Source organism: Maylandia zebra, linkage group LG20, assembly GCF_041146795.1.
Source record: "Maylandia zebra isolate NMK-2024a linkage group LG20, Mzebra_GT3a, whole genome shotgun sequence".
Classification (NCBI taxonomy): Eukaryota; Metazoa; Chordata; class Actinopteri; order Cichliformes; family Cichlidae; genus Maylandia; species Maylandia zebra.
In genome coordinates, this window is record NC_135186.1 from 14521818 (window position 1) to 14548628 (window position 26811).

General features: G+C 41.8%; 1 protein-coding gene across 1 annotated transcript; it reads right to left on the bottom strand.

The window, feature by feature from the left end:
* Positions 1-124: 124 nt before the first annotated feature.
* pim1 (Pim-1 proto-oncogene, serine/threonine kinase) lies at positions 125-4144 on the bottom strand. The gene is made up of 6 exons (XM_004565458.5): positions 3703-4144; positions 3346-3452; positions 3174-3224; positions 2672-3038; positions 1955-2131; positions 125-1844 (listed from the first exon to the last, which is right to left on the bottom strand). The coding sequence occupies exons 1-6, from the start codon at positions 3782-3784 to the stop codon at positions 1630-1632; spliced, it is 999 nt and encodes a 332-aa protein (XP_004565515.1). The 5' UTR covers positions 3785-4144; the 3' UTR covers positions 125-1629.
* Between the last annotated feature and the right edge of the window lie 22667 nt (positions 4145-26811).

Here is a 26811-nt window from a genome sequence, read left to right on the forward strand (position 1 = left end):
AAAAAAAAAAAAAAAAAAAGCAGTGTTGTCAATCCATTTTTAGTCTGTTGCAGTTCTAAGTTTATTTTTAACCCCAGAAAACAAATGAACTCTTTGAAGCAATACAAAGGAGCACAAGTTGTCATAGTTTTAAAGAAACATATTTATTGAAATTGTATAAAAATAGCTTCTAAAATAATTTACAATTCTAATTTGAAAAGATGGAAAAACAAAACAAATATCCAAGCTGCGATCATGCAGCCAGAAAAGTCTTCTGAGTCTCGCACTCACACTCACAACATTCACTCAAACAGCGCAACGAAAACCAGTTACCATCAGTAGACATTGGATGTTTACATACATTAGGATGGAAGTGCTTTTGGGACTATTTACATGTTATTTACAACACATACAAACATACACATCTGCTCTTTTCAAATTTTTCAAGCCATAAATATGGTCACATCTCTGCTATTATTTTTAAATAATGTGGGCCCTTCAGTGATGGTGGAATGAAATATATATATATATATATTTGTATATATACACACATACGCGCACACATCAACAGCCGAAATTCTCTCATAAATAAATAAATAAGATCTGTGACCAAAAACAAACAAAACCTCATTGAGTGTGAAAAAGAAGACAGCAACAATAAATATCGTTCTTATTTACAATTCTCGTCCCCAGCGATTTTTTTAAGACCTGTGTGAGGCACTGTTTATAAGAAAAAAAATTGAAGAGCAGAGGATGTTATATCTCGGTATGGTTTTGCATTGTGGTGTGCATTCAGGTGGGTTTGAATGAGCGGTTGCCTAAGCCTTGTGTTTGTATACAACACAAGAAGGAGGAGGAAGAAAAGGTTGTAGAATAGAGGTGGATGCTGTAGTAAAGAGTGAGGTAAGTCCAGTTTTTTTATGATTTGTTTGCACAGGTTGCTGCCAGAGCTATGAGGTTGTCTGGTTGCTAATGACATTGGAGTAGTAGAAATAGTGATAGTAGTGGTTATAAATGGCATAGGCTTTACTGATCTAGGCCCACGAGAGGAAAAACAGTGACAGCAATAAACGCTATAAAGCCTTGTAGAGCGTAAGGAGCAAAAAGGCCATTGATGAAAAGCCTTTTTGCTTCACAAATTCAAGTATTTTCAGGCGCCTACCCCCCCAACAATCTCACAGAAGGCACTTTTCTTTGAGAAAACAAAAAAAACTAAAGTCAAGCTTCTCTTCACCAGCGTCTTTGCTTTTCCCTCTTTGCTGTGATCTCGAGGGAGAGAGCGGTGCAACGAGAGCTTATGTAACTCTGTCCTCTTGCCATTCAGCACAACAGCCACACAGGTGTGTGTTTGCTCAAAGCAGGTGTGTCCAGAGCACGCCCTCCTGCAGACTCACGGACGTCCGGTGCCTAGATCAGCGTCCAGCGAGGATGATGTCATGACACTAATGGCTGGGAAACTCAAGTAGTTGGGGTCGTGACAGTGAAGAGGGTCTGACCCGCCAGGCCGAAACTGCCAGATGTGTGCAGTTGCATACACTTTGCTCTGGGGTGTGGGTGGCCAACGTTCCTCTCCACTCTGCTTCAAGTCTTTTGTATCAGTGCAGTCCAGTTCGGACCAGAACAGCCCAATTGTAACAGTCCGCGCCCGTATCATCGAGCCACGGCCACGGGGGTGGGTGTGAAGGCTGAGGGCTCGTGGCCGATGCTGTGCAGTCTGATTTCTGTGGTCTGGTTCTCTGTCTGCACCGAGGACGGTACTACAGAGGAGGACATGCTCTGCATCCACGAGTGGTTGAAGATGTCCTCGAAGGACGGGCGGTCGGCTGGCCGCAGAGACAGACACCATTTGATTAGCTGCTGGCATTCTGGTGAAAAGGAAGCAACATGCAATTAGTCCTGGTCAACACATGAGTAAAGTAGATGATGTGCAACGTGTGACTGAAAGGCTGGTATATGAGCTGCAATGTGGGTTTACCTGATGAGATTCTTCTCCGGAAGAAGACCTGCCCCCTCATGATCTCCTCATCATGTTCAAATGGGATGTCCCCGCACACCATGTCATACAGCAGGATACCCAGGGACCAAACTGTGGCAGAGCGCCCGTGGTAGCGATGGTACTTGATCCACTCTGGAGGACTGTACACTCTTGTGCCTGTGAGACAAAAATAAAATAAAAGAAACAAATTAGCTTAAAAGGTGTACTCTTTCTAAAAGAAAATTTGAAAATCTCAGAAAACCATGTGACTTATCATAACACAGTAATAGTGAAAATGAAAATATTTCTGGGGAGAGTTGAATGATAAACAAGGACTGGGGATTTGTCAGCTGAGCCTGTTTCTCAGGCTGTTATCTGGGCTCAGGTGCCAGGCAGCGTGACAGGCAGTTTTTGCGTGCGGTAACAGAGTGCACTGGAGGGAGGGGGAGCAGACATGTGACTTTGTTTACAAACTTTGAGTTGTAAAAATACCACTTCCCTCCAGTGGGGGGCAACAAAACTAAGGCAAAACCTTCCAGCATGTACTAAAAGGCGGCTGTGTGGAGTATGATTACACAAGCTGGGAATTTCTGCTGTGGTCTAAACGGGCAAAAACCTTATAACCCTAATGATGTCGATAAAAAGTATATGTAAACAAGTTAGGTGAAAAACAAAAACAATATACAGCGCACTATATACTGAGCGCAGTGAACTCACCATCAAAGTCCGTGTAAATGGTGTCCTTCAGCAGGGCTCCGGAGCCGAAGTCGATGAGCTTCATCTCCCCGGTGCGGAGGTCGATGAGAATGTTCTCGTCTTTGATGTCCCGGTGCACTACGCCGCAGTTCTGGCAGTGCCGCACGGCCTCCAGCACCTGGCGGAAAAAGCTCCGCGCCAGGTCCTCCGGTAAGGCACCTTTCTCGGTGATGAAGTCGAACAAGTCCTTGACGTTCTCGGGTCTCTCCATTACGATGATGAAGCTGTCCGGCCGCTCGAACCAGTCCAGCATCTTGATAACGCCGCGGAAGCCCGTCCCGACTTTTTTCAGCAGGACGATCTCCATTGGGACCCGAGAGCCGTTAGGCTTTAGAGACAAATGACAAATACAGCACTCAATACACACGTACACGCCCTAAACCAACCCGCATGTGTGGGTATTGATAAGTAATATGTTTTTCATCTTAATTAAAAAGGCGCTAATAATAAAACTGCTTCTTACCAGCTCTCCCCACTCCGAGATTCTGTCCTTGGCTACATGTTTGACAGCGACCTGCCATGGCAAAGGGGAGACCGCGTCACACAACGTGTACAACAACCGCACATGTAATAACCATGACAAATAAATGAGCACATAAAAAAGGTATTCTAATATTAAAACATGGCGTACTAACCGGAGCTCCGTCGGCTATCTTCGTTCCGGAGTAGACGGTTCCGAAGCCGCCGCTGCCCAGCACGGCGCCGACCTGATAAAGCTTCTCGAAAGGCTCCCTCTCTTTCACTGCAACACAGTATAAACATAGCCGGTAAATACCGGAGAGCAAACCCGCTTATCCGCGCTGGAAACAGCGCAATATAACGGCGCTAATATAAGAATATAAAATATTGCAACATGGCTAACATTACTGTTAATAAATGACCGTCCTCGGCAGTTATTAAGTTAAACTAGCTGCTAGCGTGTGTAGACTGAGCCACTGCTGCAGCGCCGTCCTCCATGACAACACAGCGGGGGGAGAAAAAGGGCGTCTAACCTTGATGAACCTGGAGCTGGATTTTCGCCGGCATGTCTACGGTGGAGATGTGGGCCAGAGAATTGAGCTTGGACAGCAGCATTCCTTTAATATCCACCGCAGGTCAACGACGTGTGCCCTCCGTCTTCGTTTTTGTTTTGTTGAAAGGAGTAGTTTTATTCCGACAGTGCGTCTTTCCCGTGCTGAGCTCCGAGTCCACGTTGCAGGAACAAAAATGCGGTAGGGATCCTTTCATCCGAATAGCAGACAAAAAAACAGTCCCTGTGGTCCAGGAAAATATAGCCAAAAACGTAGTCCCGGCAAAAGGATGAAAACCTAACGCGAGCTACGGCAGTCCCCTGCAATGTTTTGTAAACAGTTGAGTAAAAATGCGCGATATAAGGAGATAAGGCAGGGTTCAACCTAGTGCCTCAGTCTGACACCGGCTCCTGAAAATATCTGATCGGGGGGGGAGGACCCTTATATGACTATAGTAAGGAGGCGGGTACCAAAGGCTGACGTCTACATTGGTCCCGCCCTCTTCCGCTCCTCTACACCAATAAAAAGCAAATACCACATGTCAATCACAGACTGAAAATAAAGCTAACCGGCCTGCCAGACACAGACGTGGCGGGAATCAAAACGCGCCAAAAAGGGAGAGACTAAAGTAATAATTATGAATTCATGTTGGAGGGAAATGCAAATCCAAGGCCAAGTGCTTGTCTCCTCCCTTCTCGGGAAACCAAACCGGGTGGGGTGAGGGGGATATAACTAGACCATTATAAGACTGAAGATAAAAGGGCGGCACTGGTGAAGCTGCATATAACATTTTGTCTACTCTCTGGCATAGCTTGATATCACCTGCAGAGCATTTTTCCTTTTTTTTTTCACTGTTTGCACGTCACTTGCTAAGCCTGCATTTAACAAAATAAACACCCTGTTGCTGCACTGAAGCATCCAAATTGCTTCATAAAGATATTTGTGCTTATAACACACACATTTGTATGCACTCAAAGTATAGATATGACCTGAGAGCAGTTCATCAATTTGCACTTCAGTTATGCTCACCCCCTGCCAATCACCTGATTAATTTCACATTCAACACAAAGCTTTACGGGATGAAGTGAAGCCCAGGACTGCGCTTTCAGTTGACAATGCCTCTCAACTGGCTGCTGCATCAAAGAGGCGCTAGTGAGAATAGCTGCATTCCACTCATTCTTTCAAATTGGGTGGCCGTGTCTGCAGCCGTTCACAGGATGTGGGAAACTAGAGATAAATAGGCTTCCATTTACCCCCCTTGCCAGGCCCCCTCCTCTTTTTGCCCTCTCTGCTCCTCCTCTCTCCGCCTTCTTTTTCCCGCGCATGTTATTGTCGGAATGGCATGCTCCCTTTCCCCCACCCATGCTTAAGTTGCATTCTGTTTTCCTTTGAAATTTCACAGCAGATCTTAAACGGTCATGCTGCTGATTTAATGCATTTCACATGTATGTCGTGAGATGACGCACCCCAAAAGAATAAAACAGTAAGTGGTGTGTTGGTGCATGAGGAGCACTGCTTTGTAGATACACTACAGTTTAAAAAAAGGTGACAGATAAAGTGCAGATGATTTACTATTTTGCAGCTTTGGTTTGCATTTAGTGGCAGAGATTCGTTTTTTGTAGTTTTTTTTAATGCACGGGCTAGCATGCACAAAAATGTGTGCTTAATGCACCATGAAGGTCATTGAGTGCATGTAAGGAAAAAAAGACTCAGTGGGCTACTCTCTTAAGGTATTTTCAGGTCAGTCTGGCTTAGTGGAATGACAATGAGAGAAAGCGGGGTTGTTGATACATGCATTTGGGACACCCTGGGCAAATTCCTTCAGCCCTAAAATGTTTGAAGACAATATGCAAATCAGGTGCAGAACAATGTAACCAAATGTCAATCTCATTTAAAAGGCTTCCTTCAAGTACTGGTGTGGATGAGGGCTCTGTAACCAAACATATGTACCTTCCTTCTTTCTTTAGGATCTACACCAGCCATTCTTCCTGGGTGTAGATTCCATTTGAGGACAACAGGGAGGCAAGGGGACACACACATGAAGTAGCCCCCAGTAACTGTTGACTTTCAGATACTTCATTTCCTGCATTCTTTTGCAAATTTTAGGCGCCAGTTTGCACACATTTTTCTGCATTATTTGAAAGTAGAAATGCATCGTCAGCTCAACATCTACTGGATATATGTATGGAGTGTCTGTGAGGCCTGCATTGCTTTAAAAGGATTATTCTGAACCCTTTCCACATTAACATTATCCCCACTGAGTCGAAAGATGTAAGCATTATTTGCTCTGTCCTGTTTTGTTTGCTTGGCTCCAGACATCAGAGTCAAACTGTAATGAGTTTATAATTCTGTGTGACATCAGGCTGTGTTTGTGTCTTTTGTTTGGGGAAGTATAACCTTGTCATCTGATAACATTAATGATAAATTCATTTGCTTAATTTATAACAACCCCGCCCCCAGACTTTAATAGACTTTAATAGCGGCTATGCTTCAGCAAGATTGCTCCCCATGTTCAAAACCTTCTGCACTTTACTGAAGAGATTTTGAAATGCCTAAATTCCTAAAACAGAAGCCAGTGCAAACACTGCTATCCCATTTAGTGCCACTTGAGGCAGGCTCCAAAAAGTCATAAACATAAACTTTATTTGCATAGCACAAATTAAGAAAAAAACAAAAACAAAGCAAGAACACATCTTGAAACCTTGAGATTAGCCTTTATTAGCCTTTACCATTGCCAGCTTGGTTTCAGAAAACGTCATGATAATACCATTTCATCTGTAAAAGGTCATTAACATGATGGTGGCCAAAACACTAACGTGTAAGCTTCAAACCTTTCCTCTTCTTCTTTCAGATTTCATGCAATTTCTTGCATCTAGGTTATGCTTCACTTTTCCATAACACGTACACTCCCTCCCTCCCCTTGCCTTTTATATAAAACATTTCAATTAGCATTCATGTTGCTTTTGGTAGCACTGTTTTATCAAATATTTAAACCAGCATTGTGCATGCTCATGTACAGTGTACAGTCTCATTCTGCTGCAATAAAGAAATCCAGTTGTATAGAAGTCTATTGGAAAATGGCCCTTGGCTCCCTTGATCTCTGTGTTACCCTTTTCTGAGATGGTGATAGCAACTTGCTCGAACAGTTTTTCACAATGCAATGCACCAAGTGGGTAGGCCCACCTCGTATTCATTCAGATTTCATTTACACACCTTTCAGTTCCTTTATATGTTTGCATTAATCAGACTATGACCTTTTAAGGCCTTGATTTTAATGTCACTGACCAGGCTTTGTAGCTTAAATCACATTTGCCACACTTGTATTCGAATTGAACATAGCTTCAGTGTCGAAATATATGTGAATAAGTGGATAATCTATGAAACTGTTGTTAATGCGTTTATGTTCCTGCTGTAATAATGTAAGGGTAAGTGGTGTTACAGTGGCATGGGTTCTGATGGGAGTGTGCGCTTCATGCCCAGTTAGGGGCACAGGAGAAGTGTGTGAAAATGAAACGATCCAAAGCAATGAGTGCCACAGTGAAATGCCACAAGTGAGTGCATCATCTTTCTGTAGGCTGCAGATATTCCTGCCTGCATGATCAGCAATGCTCAAATGACAGCCATCTAAGCCCATCTGTCAAAAGGACAGGTTATTAGTTTGGGACCAGCTGCTCACTCCAATATCCTGACGTATTTCCCCTAAGGGGAGGGCGGCAGGTTCTCAGTGTAAAGCAGGGCATCCCGCTCTTTATGGTCGCCAAACAGAGCCACAGTGACCCGTGTAATGGGCTGGTGGGCTCAAATTTGTAGCAGGTTTTTCATTTACATCAGTGTTATTCTGCATATTGAAACTTTAGAGGCCACAGGATAAAAAAGCCACATAGCTAAAGTTGGCTTGCATAATATGTCTATGAATTACTTCCTCTTTCTAGAGAAATGAATACCATTTCCACTGGAAAGTTTCACAACACCAATGTTTGTGTAGAATGACTGGTCATAATCAGTATGTGCATAACCCTTTGTAAATATTTGGATAAAAGGCTCTTTTATTCTGAGTTTTATGAGATCGCTAAATGCTTAACGTAGCAAAACAAAAAACAAACAAACAAAAAAACCTGAAAAGAAAACAAAACAAGACATCATATCCAGTGAAAATCTTGATACTGTGAGCTGGCTTCTTTGGGAGGGAGCTTGCCATAAAGAAAATTATTATCTCTGTTACCTTTTGGCAAACTCCTGACTTGCTACTCCACCTTCGCGCTTCCTGTAAAAGTTATGAAATGTCCGATATGACATATTTATTAAGAACACATTGCCTTTCAAGGAGATGATTCACTTTCTCTCTCACCCACATGTGTGACCTCTTTTTCACTCCTCTCAGTCTTTCTGGATTGGGGTAAAAAGTGAAACACCACTTAAGACACGTGTCTATCCATCAAACATTAACTGCTGGCCGGGCCGCCTTCTTTAGCTGAACCACAGTTCCCACCTGCTGTAAGTAGCAGGAAAATGATTACAGAAGGTCACGAGATAAAGGTCCACTAGTGGTTCCAATGAGTTAAACACTAGATTGAACTCTCCAATGTTGTTATAGTCACATAAAATCCTGCGACACAAGCATGTATAATTATAAGATATACTGATTTGTATTTTATGCCTTTGCTGTCTGTGTGGAATCGAGACGGGTAATTATTGTAAATAGCTGGTTTAAGTAAAAACATGCAGGCTTTTCCTTATGATACGCATAGTGATGACTGTGTTAATGGACATTCTCTGTAATTTTCCCCCATAATGGGTTTGATACTTCACTCACAGCCTTATCATTCATGACAGCACCTTCAGAGCTCACAATAAATGCAGAGCCCCCCAATGCAGGGATAATTGCTGTTTATATATTCTAATTGCTTTAAGCTGTGTGAGTCTATAGTGAACTCAAATAACCTCTCAGCTGTAATGATGCTAATGGAGAAAAATATAGCTCTCCTAATATCTTTTACATATAGACATGCTTTGCTGTCATTTTCTGAGCAGAAAAAAATAATTTGTCATAATGAAGATTCCATGTGCATGAAAAAGTGTGTAACAAATGCAACAATTAGCTCATGATCATCAGCTAAAATCCCCCCAAAGGACCTCAAAAAGGCATCTGTATGCTCATCACTGATAGCCGATTATCATGGGTAGGTGTGTGCTCTGTGACAGTGATTGACAAAGATGACCACGTAATTAGAGGAGGATCGTAATACTGTCTTGCAGCTCAGCAGGAGCTTTGCTGCTCTCAGACAAACAAAGCCTGCCTGTGTCATTTATGTTGACAATGAAGCCGAATGACAATGAAGCCTGCAGGGTCCTTGTGTTCTGTTATTTATATGGGATAGTCAGGAATGAATGCTTAGTGCTGAAAGTTTGGTTCCCCTTGCTTTCCCATTTGAGCAGTCACTGATTTCAGTGATTCATAATGTCTGGGGTGAAAGTTACAATGCCTGGCCATTGCCCTGTGCTACGACACAGGACCTGGAAGTTGCTAACCCAACCACCAAAGGTGGTGCACACTTAAACACACACAAATAAATACAACCGCTGAAACATTATCTGCCATGCTTCCAAATTACCAGCAAAGTCTTTTTAGGTTCCCCCCTAAATAAGGAAAGCATGGGCATGTGTGAATGATTGTGTGTGTTTAAGGAATGAGATGGGGAGGGCAAGTTATATTTAGAGATGACTTAAAGGCAGAAAGACTCGCTGTGGGCTGGGTAGCCTCCGGTGTGGCCTGACCTCTCCTCAGGTAGCCTCTTATCCACTGCTCTCCTCAGGTTATAAGAGGCCTTGGCTAGTGGGGCTCATGGGAAAAGGTTCCAATACACATCAAAAGAAGGCCTATGTGGGAAAGCACTACAGAGTCCCATAGGTCACCACAGGTCAACTTTCATGTCAGCACAGGCCTGATTTCAGGTCAGAGGTTATTAGCATACCTGTCCTGGGCCACTCAGACTGTTCTTTAAGGAAATTATCCCCACTTGTCCCAATTAGGGGTTCTGCTACTGAAGGGTTGTTTATGATCTTTGTTGTGTTGGTTAAAGAGGAGTTGGTATAATCAGTGTGTAAAACAGGCAGGCTGCTTTTCACATTGCGAGCGGTTACAATAATAGAACTATTGTGAGGTTTAGCCTTGTTACTGTGGGCTTTCAGATCATAGGAAATAACACATGCAACTTCATCCCAGCAATTACTGCTGATAATGACATTACTGATAGAAAGGATTATATGATATCATATGACATGGCCTTACTAAAGTCCTGAAAAAATGTTCAGTAATTAGAAATAAAAATGCAGACACGTGGAGTTGTGATAGTGTAAGGAAATGGTTAAACTGGTTTTTGGTAGCTTTTATGTAAGGTGCAAACTAGAATGTTTGGCTATAACCTGCAGTAGCATTACTTTTTTTTAAACTGCTTTGGGGTTATAGGTCATGGTAAGTTATGTTATTCTTTGCTATGAGGCCAAACCAGTACTAACCAGAACCTGCTCTAAACCAGAAGTAATTGTGTACAGTTGAAAACTTTACTATGAGCAGAAAAATGAACCTAATATGGAACTGCAGTGGCCAGTCAGGCCCTATGTTAAAGGGCCCATCTTTAAAACATCAAAAGCATGTTTACAGCCTGATGCACTCTGAATATTGGAGTTTGGCATGTGGCCACTATAATTTAGAGGTGTCACAGGAGCTGTAGCTGATCTGCTAAGCCACACATCTGCTCCAGCTGTATAGAAAACATGGACGTAGCTTCTGGCTTTAAAAAAGGAAGTGCTTTAAACTGGAATTCTATCTGAAGACCTGATAGCTGTTGTTGAAGAAAAAGTTCCAGTCGTATAGAAGTCCATGGGAATTGGGCTTTCTGACGTAACCTCTGTAAACACTTTCCTGTTGAGTTCCAGGCGCTTTATGGTAAAGACCCTACAATAATAGAGTGAAAACCCCAACAATTAGACAAATCCCTATAAGAAAGCACTTAACAACAGTGGGGAGAAAAAAACCCTTTTTAACAGGAAGAAATCGACAGCAGAACAAATGTCAAACATAGATAATAATAATAACTACTGATTACATGCAAAGTAGTGTATAAACACAGAGAGTGAAAACAGATGAGTGATGAAAAAAAACCTAGTACATCACGAGAAGCCCCCAGCAGTCCAACCCTATTGCAGCTGAACTAAGGGAGGGTTCAAGGTAAGCTTTACTACTTATTACTAGGCTTCATGAAAAGGAAATTAAGGCTTATCTTAATAGTAGAGTGACTGTCCAGTTCCTCAATCCAAACTGGGAGATACTGGGAGATACACAGAAGAGTATCCTGTAAGCTGAAGGCTCTGCCTCCCATTTTACTTTTATCTTTGGTACCACAGGTAAGTAGTATGGGAGCAAAATGCTCTATTGGGGTGATATAGTACTATAAGGTCTTAAAGATAAGATGGGATCTGATTATTTGAGGCTATCTATGAGAGGAGAAGGATTACAAATTTGATATTGTATTTAACAGGGAGACAATGAAGAGAAGATAATATGGGGGAAATTTGCTTTCTCTGTTGGGGCCCTGTTGGTTGTTTCTGTTTGACATTAAGGACTTCTTGAAATTGCACTGCTATGCTAAAATAGCAATAACCAGCCTTCCCCCAAGATGCCTGGGTGAAGGTCTGCTGAAAACACCACTCTCAGCAATGGCCTTCCACTGGTTCTGTAATGGCTTTGAGGGTCACAGTGAGGAAATGGTGAACTGAGGGGAGCTGTGAAGCTGTGTGCTTCTGCAAGGAATGTGCTGAACCAGGAAGAAGTCTGCTAGTGTCACCTTCCCACAGAGGTTAGGGGGATCAAGGGGGTAGGGACTTGAAGGAGAGAAGAGCTTTTGTTTAGCGGGGGCAGTACGCATTCATCCACGTGGGAAACACACAGTAGTGACATATTAGACTGCTATCACACAAACAGCTCAGTGACACTGCAACCAGTCACGGCCAAAGAATTTTGGCGGCAGGGTTCTTTCAAAAAAATTCCCACAGGGATGGAACAAGGAGTTTCTCCTTTGCCCTTTCTTTATGTTTGGCAATCAGGTGGTCTGTTTTCATTTCGAGAAATTAGAGACAGGTTACACTGATGCCACCTATAAATAGCCCTGTCCCAAACAACTAAGATTCCCTGACGAAGTTATGGAACGCTGAAAAAGTCCCCACAAGAGTTACAGCTAATGCTGCCTTATCTTTTTTTAGCATTTATTTTCACTGATCTGTTTGGTTTCTGTATCTTGTTTCGGTGCCCTGTCGAACTTTCTCCATTTCTTTTTCACTCCCCCATCCCCTAGAGTGTCTACAGTTGATTTGCATTGTCGCTCAGAGAGTGGGGTTAGCAGTTATTGTTGTTGTGATGGTAGAGGGGTTTTCCCACCAGCTTTTCCCTCTCCTCCAACTGAATCAAAACACCTCTGTGTTGCTGCCGGTGATGTCATGGCCCAGAAACTGCTCAAAGTCCTGCTTCCCTGGGAAACCCCATATCAGGAAGTCCAGACGATTTTTTTCCCCCTCGCTCTTTGATTGTTATAGCAGAGCAGCTTGGAAGAGACTGTGAGGTTTCTGATTAGGTTCCCATCCGCTGCTGGCTGAAGAGGCCACTGTGAACCCACTGAACTCAAATGCCAAAGCGGCTTGGCTACTCATCTGCCTGTCCCCCCCCCCAAATTTGCATTAAAGCAATAAAATAAGGATATAACGCGGCTCTAAAAAAGACAGCTCTTGCCAGTATTTGTGATTTATTATTTGTGTTGCTGTTTTGTGCATTCATGCATACAGGCTTAGGCCACAAGCAGCCATGAAATACAGCTGTCGATGAGTCATCAAGTAAAAATATCCAACAGCTGATTCAACCTAACAACAGGAGAACAAGAGGGGACTATGAAACCCAAAACAAAAGGGTGCATTCAGCAGGTCTAACTGATTGGTGTTTTTGAACTAGGAAGAGCATGTTTATTGGAGGAGACTTGTTTACTGATGGTAAAGAGATATAGTTTTTACATAATCCAGATTCTAGTATAACACATTTCTGCAGGCTGTCTTTGTACAAAGCTAGAGTTTGGGCTTTGTACTACAGGGTAACTTCGGGGTTAGCCCAGTTTCACTATAGTTTCCACTGTCACGAAAATTATTTTGTTTTTACTGTTGTCTGTTTTATACATCAACAATTTGTTCTGGAGCAGGTGATGTTTGAGATAACAAAGCAACACCATTCATAGAAGAGCTGGAGACTTTGGTGCACAGAAGAGGGCCTGTGTTTTAAAAGGTCAAAAGTTCTATTTCTCTCTGACAAGAATCAATAAAATATTTCGTTTCTTAGGCAGAATATTATTCTCCTCCATTTATGCATCAGCAATGTTATCAATTTCTTTGTTATCCATTGCTTTATATGGAGTTATAGACTGTCAAGTGTAAGTTTCTCACAGTACTGTTATGGACAGTTGGGGAGCCACCTGTGAGTCAGTGTTTTCCATGGCAGTTGCTGCAACTGTTAACTACTGTGGTTTACTGTTGCAACTGGAGAACTTTGTAGGCCTTTGCCACCCATGAATAGTAACTCTTCTAACCCTGGAAACCCGCTGTGCTGTTGTCATTTTAATAACATGGTTTTTGTTGCTAACACCTATTAGCAACAGAAACATTACCAAACAAATCCCCAAAGCATCATCTTTCTTTTCGTTTATTATTTTCAGGGGGAAAATGCTAACTAGCCTAGCTTGCTACTATTAGCGGTGACATCTACAAGGCCTAACTGTATGGCTTCACTTTTCTAACCCCTGCTGTGTCATTGTCAGCTGCTTTTGTGTATCTCACATTATTGCATATTCTTCCTAATGCAGGGAATGTCACTTGTTAGGGTAGTTGTTATGGTGCTATAATACCATAATTGCAGAAGTTGATAGTGCCTGTGGCAGCAACATCTCCGTCACTAACAATGTTCCCTCTAATTTTTCATGTGTCTGAGCGAACGCACAAACTCTCTGAGCGGTCCCTTGGACCACTGTGAGCAACAGCAGACGTGTGCACTGTGGTCACGCCAGCATCGAATCCATTCATAAGTTACATGGTTAATTAAAATAATCAAATTACAGAATTTACATTTATGTTAGACTACTTTTAATAAAGTGCTTTAGCCCACTTACAATCAAAATTTTAAAAAGTCTTGTTCATGACCTGTGTAAAAATGTTAGCACTATTGGAAGTAAAAATAACTTGGACTCCAATTTTGAAAACACAACTTTCTTTTACATATTATAAAGCTCTGACTTGTACTATGAGTCTGTGGTCTGGGAGAGAGTCCTGTAACTCTCTGTCTGCAAAATACAGTATATAATGACCAATGCTGGGCAATTAATTTTATAGTTACTTCTTCAAAAAAGTTGCTGAGTTTTGCGAACAAAGGTTTTTGCAGCTGTTTACCTAAAATGCAGCCAAGGTGTTTTCTAAACAAACATTTCACAATATTTACACAACAATCAGCTGTTCTGCATCAAATTTGATGCCACACAAATCATTTGTGCCACTCCAAAAAATAATTCCTGTCCACTATGAGATAAAGGAGAACAACAGCCTGATACCTGCAGGCTTGACAACAGGAGATGTATCACTGTTGTAACACCTGTAACATTCAGAAGTCGCCTCATTGTTCTGACACACACAACAAAACTATTGACTACACTACACACTAACGACACAAGATTTGCGCTGAATGTCGCAAATCACTCACATCTCAAAACACCGCCGTCACTTCTAAAACTTCCCCCTTCCTAAACAAAACTAAATGCCATGTTGCCATATCATTTTTTGATTGGTCGACATGGTACATTTTTCGACCAATAGGAAAGGCTGGGTTTTTTTTTGGTTTTGGCTTTTCTCACAGGCGGAGAGTGCTTTTTAGCGTTTTCCTTATAAAACACAGTTTTTATATAAGATATAAACTATGATAGTATTCAGGAAGAAAACCAAACATTGCATATAATTTTATCATAACTCCGGTTTTACGTACCTATCAACACAATTTAAAAACTGGTATAAAGTCCACGTGTTTTCCCTCTGTCCTGCTCACATCTCCAATGGTTGTACACGTTGTCGTTAACGTGGCTTCACTCCACATCAGCCACGCCACTTTGTTAGCTAAAACACCGGTGTCGGCACATGAGGACGCTGTCATAGCCTGTCAACGACGTTGATTAGCTGCGTATATACGAATGTGAATCGCATTATTGGCTGGACTATGGGATAAGGTGGCATCGTTCTAATCCCATACGGGAGCAGCCAGTGACTTACTGACTAACATTGCAAAACAGAATTGTTAAAGTTTTAATTTTAATTTCAATTCAGGTTAGATTTTTGTGTGTGCGCAACGCAGATTTTTTGTGCGCAGAGACCGTGCCAGCAGTGCGCAATTGCGCAGCTTAGAGGGAACATTGGTCACTACCACAACTAAGGAAGTGGAAATTTGAATAAATATTTACCAAATACTTTATTGATCTTGATGAGCAGCACCATGTGGTTTGACATGCCATACCACATAAATATACTTCTGAAAATATATTTATCATATGAGTAAATCTCAGTTTTCTGTGTGACATGTGACTGCTTATTTAATATTCAGCAGCCCTCTCGCCGAGCTGCAACCCATGTTTGTAAATGTAATGCATTTAACAAAGTAAATCATGACTCTGTGGTCACATTCACATTGAAACAGTAAGGTTTGTGTCACTAGTGCTTCCTATTTTACCCCCTAATGAACTGATTTACCTTTAAATGGCTGCGGGACACAAAGCATAATTCTGCTGGCTCTGGCCTACTTTCCCTTCTGGTCCTCCCCACTTGCACATCCTGCACACACATGCAAATATCTCTATATATGTATGTGTGTGCGGGGTGTGGGTGGATGGTAGCGTTGAAGGAGGAAGCATGAGGAGTCATTTGGCCATGCGGTCCCCAGAGGGAAGGGAGGGAATGCAGAGAAAAAACATATCTTTGCTCCCAACCTTCTTCTCTTCCCCTCTATCTCCAGTGATTACATCTTGTCTCTGTGCCATCACAGGATGACACATACTCTGCCTTTTTCAGATCTGATATCGTTTCCCAGGGATAAACTGTAATGAAAACACCACCCACTTCATAAAATTGTAAATAAACATTCAGTGCTAATTAGTTCCGGGGTATGAAGAACATGTCCTGTCTTTTTCTTTTTGCTCTCGTAAGCACCAAAAGATCTGATATTCTGTATACACACTGTTCAGGGACTGACGATTTTGCGCCTGATGTGATTACACGAGGCAGCGCTTTTTGCGTTTGTGTTTTTCTTTGTCTTCTCTCACGTGGCCTTTGCTCTCGGCTCTCAGCCACTGACCACCCTCTTTAAGGCTGCGGTTGAGGGTCACTCTGGAAGTTAATGACAGAGGAAGCACATGGTGACACGCAAATTGCTGGTCCAGCTCAATGAGTGTATGGCAGCTGGCTGGCCGGATGAATGATAGCAGCTGCTGTCACTTTAAAAAAAAAGTTTTTGCCTTGGTAGAAAAAAAATGTCATCTGGCATTTTTAATCTGTAATCTTGTAAAAGGTGCTGCCACCATGAAAACATTGTAAAAGTAGTATGATAATTATAGTGGTGCTTTATTAGGAACTGTTTTAGTTCTCGCTACACTGTGAGAAGCTTAAAGGTGATCTGTTGTCACGTTCCCAGGGTTTCTCTTTGTTGTTATTAGGTTTTGTTTTCTGTTTGGTTTTACTGCTGCTGCAGTGCTCTTAGTTTGTGATTATTTTTTCATATGAAGCTTTTGATTCCTGTTTGGTTTTCATGGTCATTCTGGTATTTTGGAGCATTATTTCGTGTTGCAGTTATTTGAGGTCTGGTCACACAGTGTTTATTCCTGCAGTGTTTTCCCACCTGATCCTTCCTCTGTCTTGTATTTGGTGTCTTGTTTTGCTCTGAAAGCTGTGTTTGTGTTGTGTTGTGTCCCATTCTGGTTTTACTTTCTGTTCTTCCCTTCTTCACCTTGATAGTCTACCCCACCCAAACTGTCTTCACCTGTTGATTATTTTTACCTGTGTTCTGCTGCTTTGAGTAATTAGAGTACATACACACACATAATAGCCTCATCAGCTACCTATTTGATCCACGTTGACATGATAGCATCTCACATTTGCTGCCAATGTATTAGTGGCACATTCATGACGTGACTTGTTCCAGCACATTCCAAAGTTGCTTTATTGGATTGAGATCTGGTGACTGCACAGGCCATTTGAGTACATTGAACACACTGTCATGCTCAAGAAACTACACTGAGATCATCTGAGCTTTGTGATCTGATATGTTGTTGGTGTTCTCTCATATATTGGATATCTAACATTGACAAGGTTTTTATATACTGAGGTCAGTGGTTAAACTGAGGAACTGGTGGTGAGCTATGTGCTCATATATCAGTGTTGGTCTGGGACCAACATTATTACTGACAACTTACTAATGATGTTTGAGAATTCACTTGGCTAATACTATTGCGCATTAACAGCAAACCTAACTACATATTATATTGTATAAATGAATAAAGCTTACGATTTGTCCCAGAAAAAAGAGTTTTATATAAACAAGGACATGTTTTTCTTTTTTACTCGCAATGCAAAGCCATGGCATCATGACAACGTGATTGGTCAGTTGCAATGTTGATCCTGCACCAACATTATCATGATGATGTAGGAACAACAGCACAGGGATATCAGATACACCGTGACCTGGGACATTATGCTGCTGGAAGCAGCCATCAGGAGATATTTACACTGTGTCATAAAGGAACATGGTCACTAAAAGTACACAGATGGACTGTGGTGTTTAAGCATTGTTCAGTTGGTCTTAAGGGAACTGAAGTGTGCCAAGAAAATGTTTCCGACACCATCACACTACCACCAGCAATCTGAAGCATTGACGTAAGGCAGCAAGGATCCATGCTTTCATAGTGTTTACACCAAATTCTGACATTACTCTCTGAAATTTGCAGCAAAAATTGAGACTTATCAGACCAGGCAACATTTTTACAGTTTTCTAGTGTCCAATTTTGGTGAGCCAGTCCAACTTGTAGCCTTGGTTTCCTGTTCTTAGAGGTATTTTCTTTTGCTGCTGTTGTTAGCTTATCCTTTCTATCAGCTTGAAGCAGTTGGACAACTTTCCTCTGACCTCTAGTATGAATGAGGTATTTGAATGAGGAGAACTAGTGCTCACTGGATAGTTTCTCCTTTTGGCTCATATTTTGTAAATCTTGGAGTTGGTAGTGTGCTAAATTTCCAGTAAATCGGCAGTTTGATACTCAAAGTCACTTAATTTTCCTTTTCCAATTTACCGTTTTCCCTATTCTGATGGTTAGTTTTGAACTTCAGCAGGTTGACTCGACCATTGTCGACATGCCACGATGCCTTGAGGTGCTGTCATGTGACTCATATTTGTATTATCAATGAGTTGAATAGATGCACTCGATGAAGTGGCTGGTGAGTGTGTGTATATGGTTGTCTCAGTATTTCAAGAAGCTTTTATACTCATTTCCAGCTCCACTGTTTTATTTTTGTGCTCTAGAGTTAGCGTCACAGTTCAAATTAATGCTTTTTTAAAATCTTACCTCGGTCTTTGGTACTGTCTATTAGTTCATCCACAGCATTAGAAACGCTGTTTTAGGTCTCTTGCAGCACCTTTTAATCTGCTTTTCTTCAGATTTGTTACCCTTTGCATACAAACAGGTTTCAGCAGCTGTGTGCCTGTGAGGACCATATTAGGGATATCCTCTCTCTTTGACATCACAAAGACCCAACAGTAGGAAATACAGACAGAAAACCTGGTTGAACTGGCAGGAAAACAAAGAGGCATTTTAATGACCAAGTTAGATGAACAATAACATTTAAAAACAAAATCCAAGATACAATATTTGACAGTGGAAAGGAAGAGAAATATTGAACATACAGTTTACAAAGACCTGGACAAAAGTGGTCTGTAATGGAGTGTTTAGAGGAAGTTGGGGCTTCCTAAGAATTTAGCTTACCAGCAGTTCCTCAGTTTATCCAATGACCTCATTATATAAATACTCTGGCAATGTTAGATGTCCAATGTATGAGAGAATATAAGCAAAAGCGCAACAGGTCCACTTCAGTTTCTCATATTTTACAAACTCGTCATATGTTCTGTATTTAAAGTAATAAAAACAAGATGATTGACTGTAGCGTTCCATCATGAACCTGTTATATTTAAGACATAATTTCAATTCCATGACCATATCAGCAGTCTGTTGTTATGTACAGTGTAAAACAGTCTATATTTTATGAGGAACGTGCACTTTGTTTTACGTCAGAGCAGCTGTTTGCTTTGGTCTTCTCCCACAGATGACCGCCTGCTATACTCACAGTGCTTCAGAATGTGGACAGGTCAAACAAAAGCTACGCAAAACCTCTGAGCCCAGGTTTTAACAACACACACGGATGTGTAACTTTCCTTTAATGTTCCTCACACACCATCGTGGATGCTTGTTTACAGGGAAGCCTACTATAAACAGCAGCCATTAATGTGAGGAAAACGTGGGAGAGGCACTGCCTGGAGTCCCAACCTTTGTTTACATTCTCCAGCCCTGACGTCAGCGGCGAGCTCAGGGCTTGGTGGATCAACAGTGGCCATACGGGAGGGTCCTGTTTACTTACCTGGGAAAATTACTGTAGCACTCTGCTACATCTTTAGCAAACAGGAGATGGGGAGGATGGAAACACAGAAGCAGGGAGAAGCGTAGAATGAGCCGATAACAAAAACACTGTGTGGAAAAAGACAGGAGTTTGAAGCCAAAGGTAAAGCTGCACGGCCTTGTTAAGCAAATACAGGCTGCCGCAGCAGGAGTCGTCACTCCAGGTAACCTGAGCCACGGGCAGACGTCAGGCATCGCACAAGAGATTTCCATTTTGAAACTCTGAGCTTAGCCCAGTTAATAACCCCTTCCTCCCCTTGGAGCTCACCGCTCGCCTGTGTATATCTCCGCTGATGCACGCAAACTGATTTCTCGACTTTCACTCGCACCTTTCGCACCTTTTTCTCGGTTAATTCATTCGGATTCAAGTCAGGGAGGAGCAGTTGACACTTGCAACTTTCCCACTTTAGCTCCACCTATCCTGCAGCCCTGCAGCAGCAGCTCCATCAGTATTCATAACAAATGTGACATTTATGATTTGACTCTGAGGTATTGCCCTGGGGGCAACTGTGGAAAGGCAGCTCCTGTGCTCGGTTCTCATGACAGTGGATTCCTCTTACGCAATATATGCTGACAGCTACATGCCTTTCAGTAATATGCTGGTTTAACTTTTACAGCAGGTGAGCTGTCAAGGAATGAATACACACAGGCCGCGCCCAAGTGCTCCGCTTCTCTCTGCAAGCAATCGAAATTCATACATTTCACTTTGTGCTATTAGTCATGAATTGTCATGGTAATACTTTCCAAAGGAATCCTGTTCACGCAGGTGAGGAAAGCAGTTCTGACTTGAACTTTTGTAACACCAGTAATCTCCTGGTTGGACCTGCTCTTACAGTTTCGGGCCTCGAGGGTGATCGCCTGTCGGCTTTTGTAACTCTAGTGGGGTGAAGCAGATGACCACGATTTGACAGCTGCTGCACCAGCAATACACATAGGATCAAGACAGTTTTATGATACAAATAAAGCAATGAAGCTTGTGGTGCATTGTCAGGAATATTTCAGCTGAGACCACTATTGTTGAAAAGGGATTGCTATTTCCATCTGTGCTCATTTATATTTGGTAGCGAGTCCATGTTTTGGGATATGCATGTTTAGGAAGCATAGGTAGTGACAGCACAGCATGGAAAAGAGTGATCAGTAACAGATATAACATTAATTAAGCCCCCGAAGTCTAAGTCATCATTAGTGACCCTAGTTCCAAACACTAAACCTGTAAGTACTTAAAAAACAAGATGTGTGTCAGAGTGATTATTTTCTTTGTCCTCTGATCTTTTCTGTTGAAATCAGTGTTGGGGCCCGTACCAATTATGATCGAGACCTTGTTGGTCTAAAGTTAGGAGCTGGGGCAATGGTGGGTTACGAATCATCTTGCCAAGATGTAGCAAGTGTGGTCAGGCTGAACCAGCTTAAAAAGTGTGCCCTATATGAGATTTGCCAACTTTCTACTAAACATGAGCGCTCAATACATTTTATACAACAAGCCTCATCCAGCCATTCACACACGTTCATATAAGCACATTTTTCTACGTGTAAGTGCTTTTTGTCTTACAGTCACATACATATGAACAAATCAGGAGCAACTCTGGATTCAATGTTTTGCCAAAGGACACTTGGGACACCCAAGGAATCATCATCAATAATTCTTCACAGCACAAAGAAAACTTGCTACACTCTCGACTTTATGCGAAGGTAGAAGAAATTTAGTTGAATAAAAGTTTAAGGAAAAAAGATTGGCCTATTGCTGCAACACGTTCTCACTCCTAAAGCGTAACATTTTACGCTCGGTGACAAATTGTCGGTATATTATGCTTTCAGCCACCCAACACGTCCCTATATTATGAGTTCGGAAAAATGAGGAAATGTAAAAACCGATTGGAATGAATCTACACATGTACAGTACGTTTATTTTACTTAAATCGCTTAGGAAAACACTAACACAATTAAGGTGGTGGTTAATGTTAGGGATAAGGTTCGGGTTAGGCTGGAATAAACAGGTGGAATGTGTGTTGCCGTGGGAGCTTCATTCTATTCGATTTCATCCAAAATCCAGTGTCTAGCCTAGGAACGCATTCCCATGGAACGGCTCGGGACGTGACAAATCGTCCTCGGGACGAAATTGGCGGGTTATTATGCGTCGGGAGCGAGAGCCACTCACAAAAAAATGTTCCTTACTGAAAAAGTAATGCAGAAAAAGTGATTAGTTACAATCTTACTTCTTGCACTGCCACATGCACTCATCGCACCTGCTGGTGTAATTTTTATATTTTTGTACTAAACCCTGAGCTGAATCTATAAACAGTCAACTTAGGAGACTATATAAGATACGTAATGACTCATCATCTGTAAGTAAAGTCAGAAATGGAAAAATGTTAACCACTAAAACAAAAGTGTATTTCTTCTTAAACAGAGAGAACTAGATGTTCTCCATAAAGCACAAAGTCTTCATAGAAAGCTCACATTTTGTGGAACAGTGTGTCCATTTCCCAGTGTTAGAGCAATGAAACAGACATCTGTTGGTAAGACAGGCTGGAAGGTGGAAGAACATGATCCATATCGGCAAGCAGAGCACTCTGCACATGCATTTTAGGAGTGTTGCATTTAATGGATAAGATTACTTAATGAGCCAAAAATGAGCTGATGTGAAACATGGCTGGCCTGGGTAAAACATTTAGCACTGTTTCTGAGTGGCGAGCGGGAATGAAAGGAGAAGCTGAGTATGCTACTACAGAGCTACGGTTAAATTCTTACAAACGTGGGTATAAACATCAGCTGAGAGGGTGAGCCCTATATAGTACAGGCTTTGCAAGGTCAACATTGTGCACATAAGGAGACAAATGCATGTATTTTGAAATTCAGTTGCGTAAAAGTCAAATGTCAGATTTTATGTAATACTCACAGAAGCAGAACTGCACACAGAGACACCCATTAAGGATGTGAGGGTAAATTATTCATGTTTCCTACTGTGTTTGGTGATCTGGCCACTCTTAGCTAATATTTGATATATATGTGACACTTCAATAAACACTATCCCTTACTGTCTTTCCTGGATTATTAATTGTAGAGTATTTTTAGGAGAATACCTTAAAAGGAACCTATTGTGTTTATCTACATATTGTCATTCTTGTCATACTTTCCTACAGATTCACATTTCAAAATAATCCTTATTTATTTTATACTGAGCTTGCAGCTCATCAGCTCATCCACTGCTTTTAATCTGACTGGATGCTGCAGGTAAACAGAAGATTCGGACAGAAGGTGGGTGGGGCTTCTGCGCTCACAGCCATAGTAGTATATGCGAGATACTTTCTTGGCCCACTTTGGGCTCCTAAAAGTAGGTCTAATCAAGTGCTAGCTGACGAATGTAGGGCTGAACGGTCATTTAATGCAATTTAAGGCAGGCTTCGCCCCTTATGAAAGCTTTGTTTGAGAAGCTAACAAGATTGGAGGAATGACTTTGTAGAAAGACAGACAAACTGTGTCTGTATGTGTCTGAATTTTTCCTGCTCAGGCTTTCATCTGTTCCATTATCAATAAATGGTAAACAGTGATCCGAGTGGTTCAGATCACAGATGGGGAAAAAAGTTGCAAAGTGATTCATATGTTCATTTTTTAAAAAATGAACTGGGATCTTCTGCCATCTTGTCTGACAGTATGGACAATGCTCAGATAAACTTTAAGAGCAAAAGGCTCCTAAGAAAGTGAGAGGAGAAAATGCTCTAGAAAACACATTTATGAAGGGAAAAACCAAATCAAAATTCAAATCTGTTTGCACTTAACTACAAACAGTAACTGCACAATAATTGCTGACCTCTCATTCTGAATGAATGCATTTAAGGAAAAGCAGTTTGAGTGTGGTTTCTCAAAGGTTCTCAAAGATCCGGTATCTCAGGACTGTCTTGTTGTGTTGCATAACATAAATTGTTTGACCTGTGAGGTGCTGGTGAGAACACCTTTGGGATCTCTCATGACTCATCCATAATCTCTTTGAGTAGTCTGATATAACTTTTTACTGCTGGCTGGTTTTTGTTTTAAGGGGGAAGATCGTAGAACACAAGAAGTCCCCGTTTATTACTGACAGATACAGGAAATTCTGCTGTGTGGAAACAATTTATAGTTCAGAACTAGGTTGACAGTGGGCACATTATCGAGCAGACAGAGTGAGAGATTGTGCTGATCCAATAAATCTGCATTATGCCAGTTACATATCTTCTCTGGAGTAGCTCAATCGGGAAATAGCTTTTGCTGTTTGCAGTGAAACTGAGCTTAATTACAGCAACAAAGGGCAATGTTTGCTTAGCGTGGAAAACACAGAGTTGAACTGCTGTTGTGCTCATAGGGAGCCTTTGCTCCACCTGATCAAGGCCCCTGAGGCAGCAAGTGTCCTTCACTAGATACTGAATCTCGTCTATCTCCAACGGTGCTCTATAGCTCAGCCTGACCCCTGACCTCCTTGTGAAGGAGGGATGTGAAAACAGCAACTCTTCTTTTGGATCAATAGATTATGAAAAAAAAAGTGGATGAGAGAGGGTGGGAGAAATGAAGCATTTCTCTGGGGAAATTCCTTTTGAATTGCTTCCTGTGGGTCAGGATTCTAAATAGGTTGTGGGCCTATTAGTGATGGATCCCCTCATGATAATATGTTTTAATGAGAATAAATCCCTGGGAAAGAGACTACATTTTAGATTTTTGATAAGCAAGAGTTTAACGGGGCATTAGGCAATGTGTGACCTGTAATGACTGCTGTGGTTGTATGTGAAACTCTGGAATTTTTGTGGTAGCAACAGCACCCGTGAGCAGATATTTTTGTCTAATAGCAAAACGAGCACTAATGACATGGACCTAGAGACCTGGACTTATTCATCTGGCAACCACCAGCTACAAGGGAAAATCTTTTATTCTTTTCAGGCTAACACTGGGATAAGTTAGTTCCTCCTCGTGCTTGCTTTGATTGCTAGCAGATTGCAGCAATCACCTGCAGCTTGCATGAAACACAGAGTTGTCCTTTACCAATGCAGCCAACACATTTTAAAAGGCACAAGGTTTTCATGTTAGGAAACTCGACGTATTCCATGTAGTCTACTGGCAACCACGTCAACCTGCTAATGAGTCAAGTGAGTGCAAGGAGATTTTTTAGTACAGCATGTTATACCTCTTTATGACCAATTTCACGCAACCACTCAGCAACCTGTTGGGGAATACTTTTTGCTAGTGACCAGCAGTTGCCAGGGGGAAGCTGACTGGTCTCTAGGCCTGTGTGAATGGAGCTTTAACAATCAATTTAACAGCAACTGGTAACATCCTCTCATCAGCTGACTGGAAATGAGTTTTCTCCCTCGTGACTTGCGGTTGTCAAATGGTCACCATCCGGTCTCTAAATGTACGTGACTGCACCTTAGCACCACAGTTGTGCAGTGGTTAGAATTGTTATCAGCTAAAAAGTCCTGAGTTTGAATTCACTAACTGGCTCTCACCATTTCTGGTTTGTTTGCATGCCCTCCCTGAGACTGAGTGGCTTTTTTCCAGGTACCATCTTCCTCCCTCACTTTCAAAGATGATGATGCATTTTTCCTGTAATTTGTTTGATTTTTTCTCTGGCCTGCAGGAAAAGTATTGCTAATTTATTCTAGTGATTTTAAATCGACCATTGGTATGAATGATCATCTGTCTCTCTGTGTTAGCCCTGTGATAGCCTGGTGACCCTTTTTGGGTTGGCTTATTTTATACCCTTTGACTGCTGGTATAAACTTCAGCCCTCTGTAACCTTGACTGGGATTAAGAAAAACGGATGGATGAAAATTTTTAAATGAAATTTAAATTTGTCTTTGTCTTAATTTATTTGATGTACTTTGATTGACACGTAGCATCTGAGTCCTCTGAATTTTCCTCCCTAAATTATGGCCAGTGAGACACTTGAATGTGATAAATATACGAATAGATGCTACAGGAATTTTTCAGCTCTTATAACTGTCTGCCCTATAACAACTTGGGTCTGTAGTTCATAGAACTCTTTTTTTTTATTTTTATCAATGACTACCATGCCTTCCCTCCATAAAAGGAACTCTGTAGATGTGAGCATGTGTTGATTGACAAATGCATGAATCTGCTGGTAACCAGAATCAATAAACATTTGTAGTGTTTGAAGCAGCTAATTTCAAAGTTAGTGAAACTTTGAAATGACCAACACACTAAATATAGTATAATGTGATTATTGTCAGTAGAGCTTAAAATCACGTATGCCATGGAGGAAATCTAAATCAGTTTTAATTAGTCAGAGCAAACATCAAAAACTTCACTACCAGTTCCTTTGTGTTAGAACTAAGCATCCACACACCACGGGACAAAGTAGAGAAAAAAAATGAAAAACAGCATAACAAGAAAATGAAAGCCCATCACAAAAAGTGATGTTGTATTACCAGCTGCTATCTGGTTATGATATCACTTCAGCATTCAGCCTGCAGCAGAATAATGAAAACAGAAAAGTTAGTAGTTTCCAGGGGACATCCCCATTTGGTACTTAGCCCCAGGCACAGAAAGTGTCTGTTTTCATTAAAAACAAAAAACAAAACACACACTCATTGATGTCTTTCATTTGCTTCGCATGATGCTCCAAAAATGTTCTGAGTCAGATACCAAAAGGAGGAATATTGGCCTATTAAAAATCCTCCTATTGCAGAACAGGCTTGTGATTTACAGACTCCTCTTCAGCACTTACTGCTTTTTTCCGGAGATTCATTTGTTTTTCTTCTTTCTCTCCATTTTCCCCTCTATGAGAATCGTTGTGGCAGCACATGAAGGGGCAAAATCTGTGTGGAGCCACAATGGTGTCATCAAGGGCAAGTTCACTTTGACAAACTCCTCCAGTGGGCAGACAGGCCACACACAGACAACCATGCACTCTGCAGGAGGTGGCGGTGCATGAAATGAACCGTGCAAACGCACAAAGTTGGCGTGCACATTTCACACACATGCAACGACAGTGATACCTCTCATCGGCCTGTGCAGCCACAGTAGCTGACCGCGGCTGCAGGCCCAGCAGGACTGGAATGCGACCTATTGTTGCAAGGGTCCATCGAGCAACAATAGAGGTCCAGGGACAGTTAGCACCACAATACCTCCATGCTGATCTGTGCCGAAACATCAGTGCTGCTGGCTGCTTGGACGCCCTGCTGAGTGCATTTAACTGGTTGGGAATCAGGTCGCTTGTGTTACTCATCAATTAACGATGCTTTTCCAAGAATTGCTTTAATGGCAATCACATAGCAACGGCGCTGCCGCAAGAACGCCAGGAGAGTTGAGTATGTGGATCCACGGT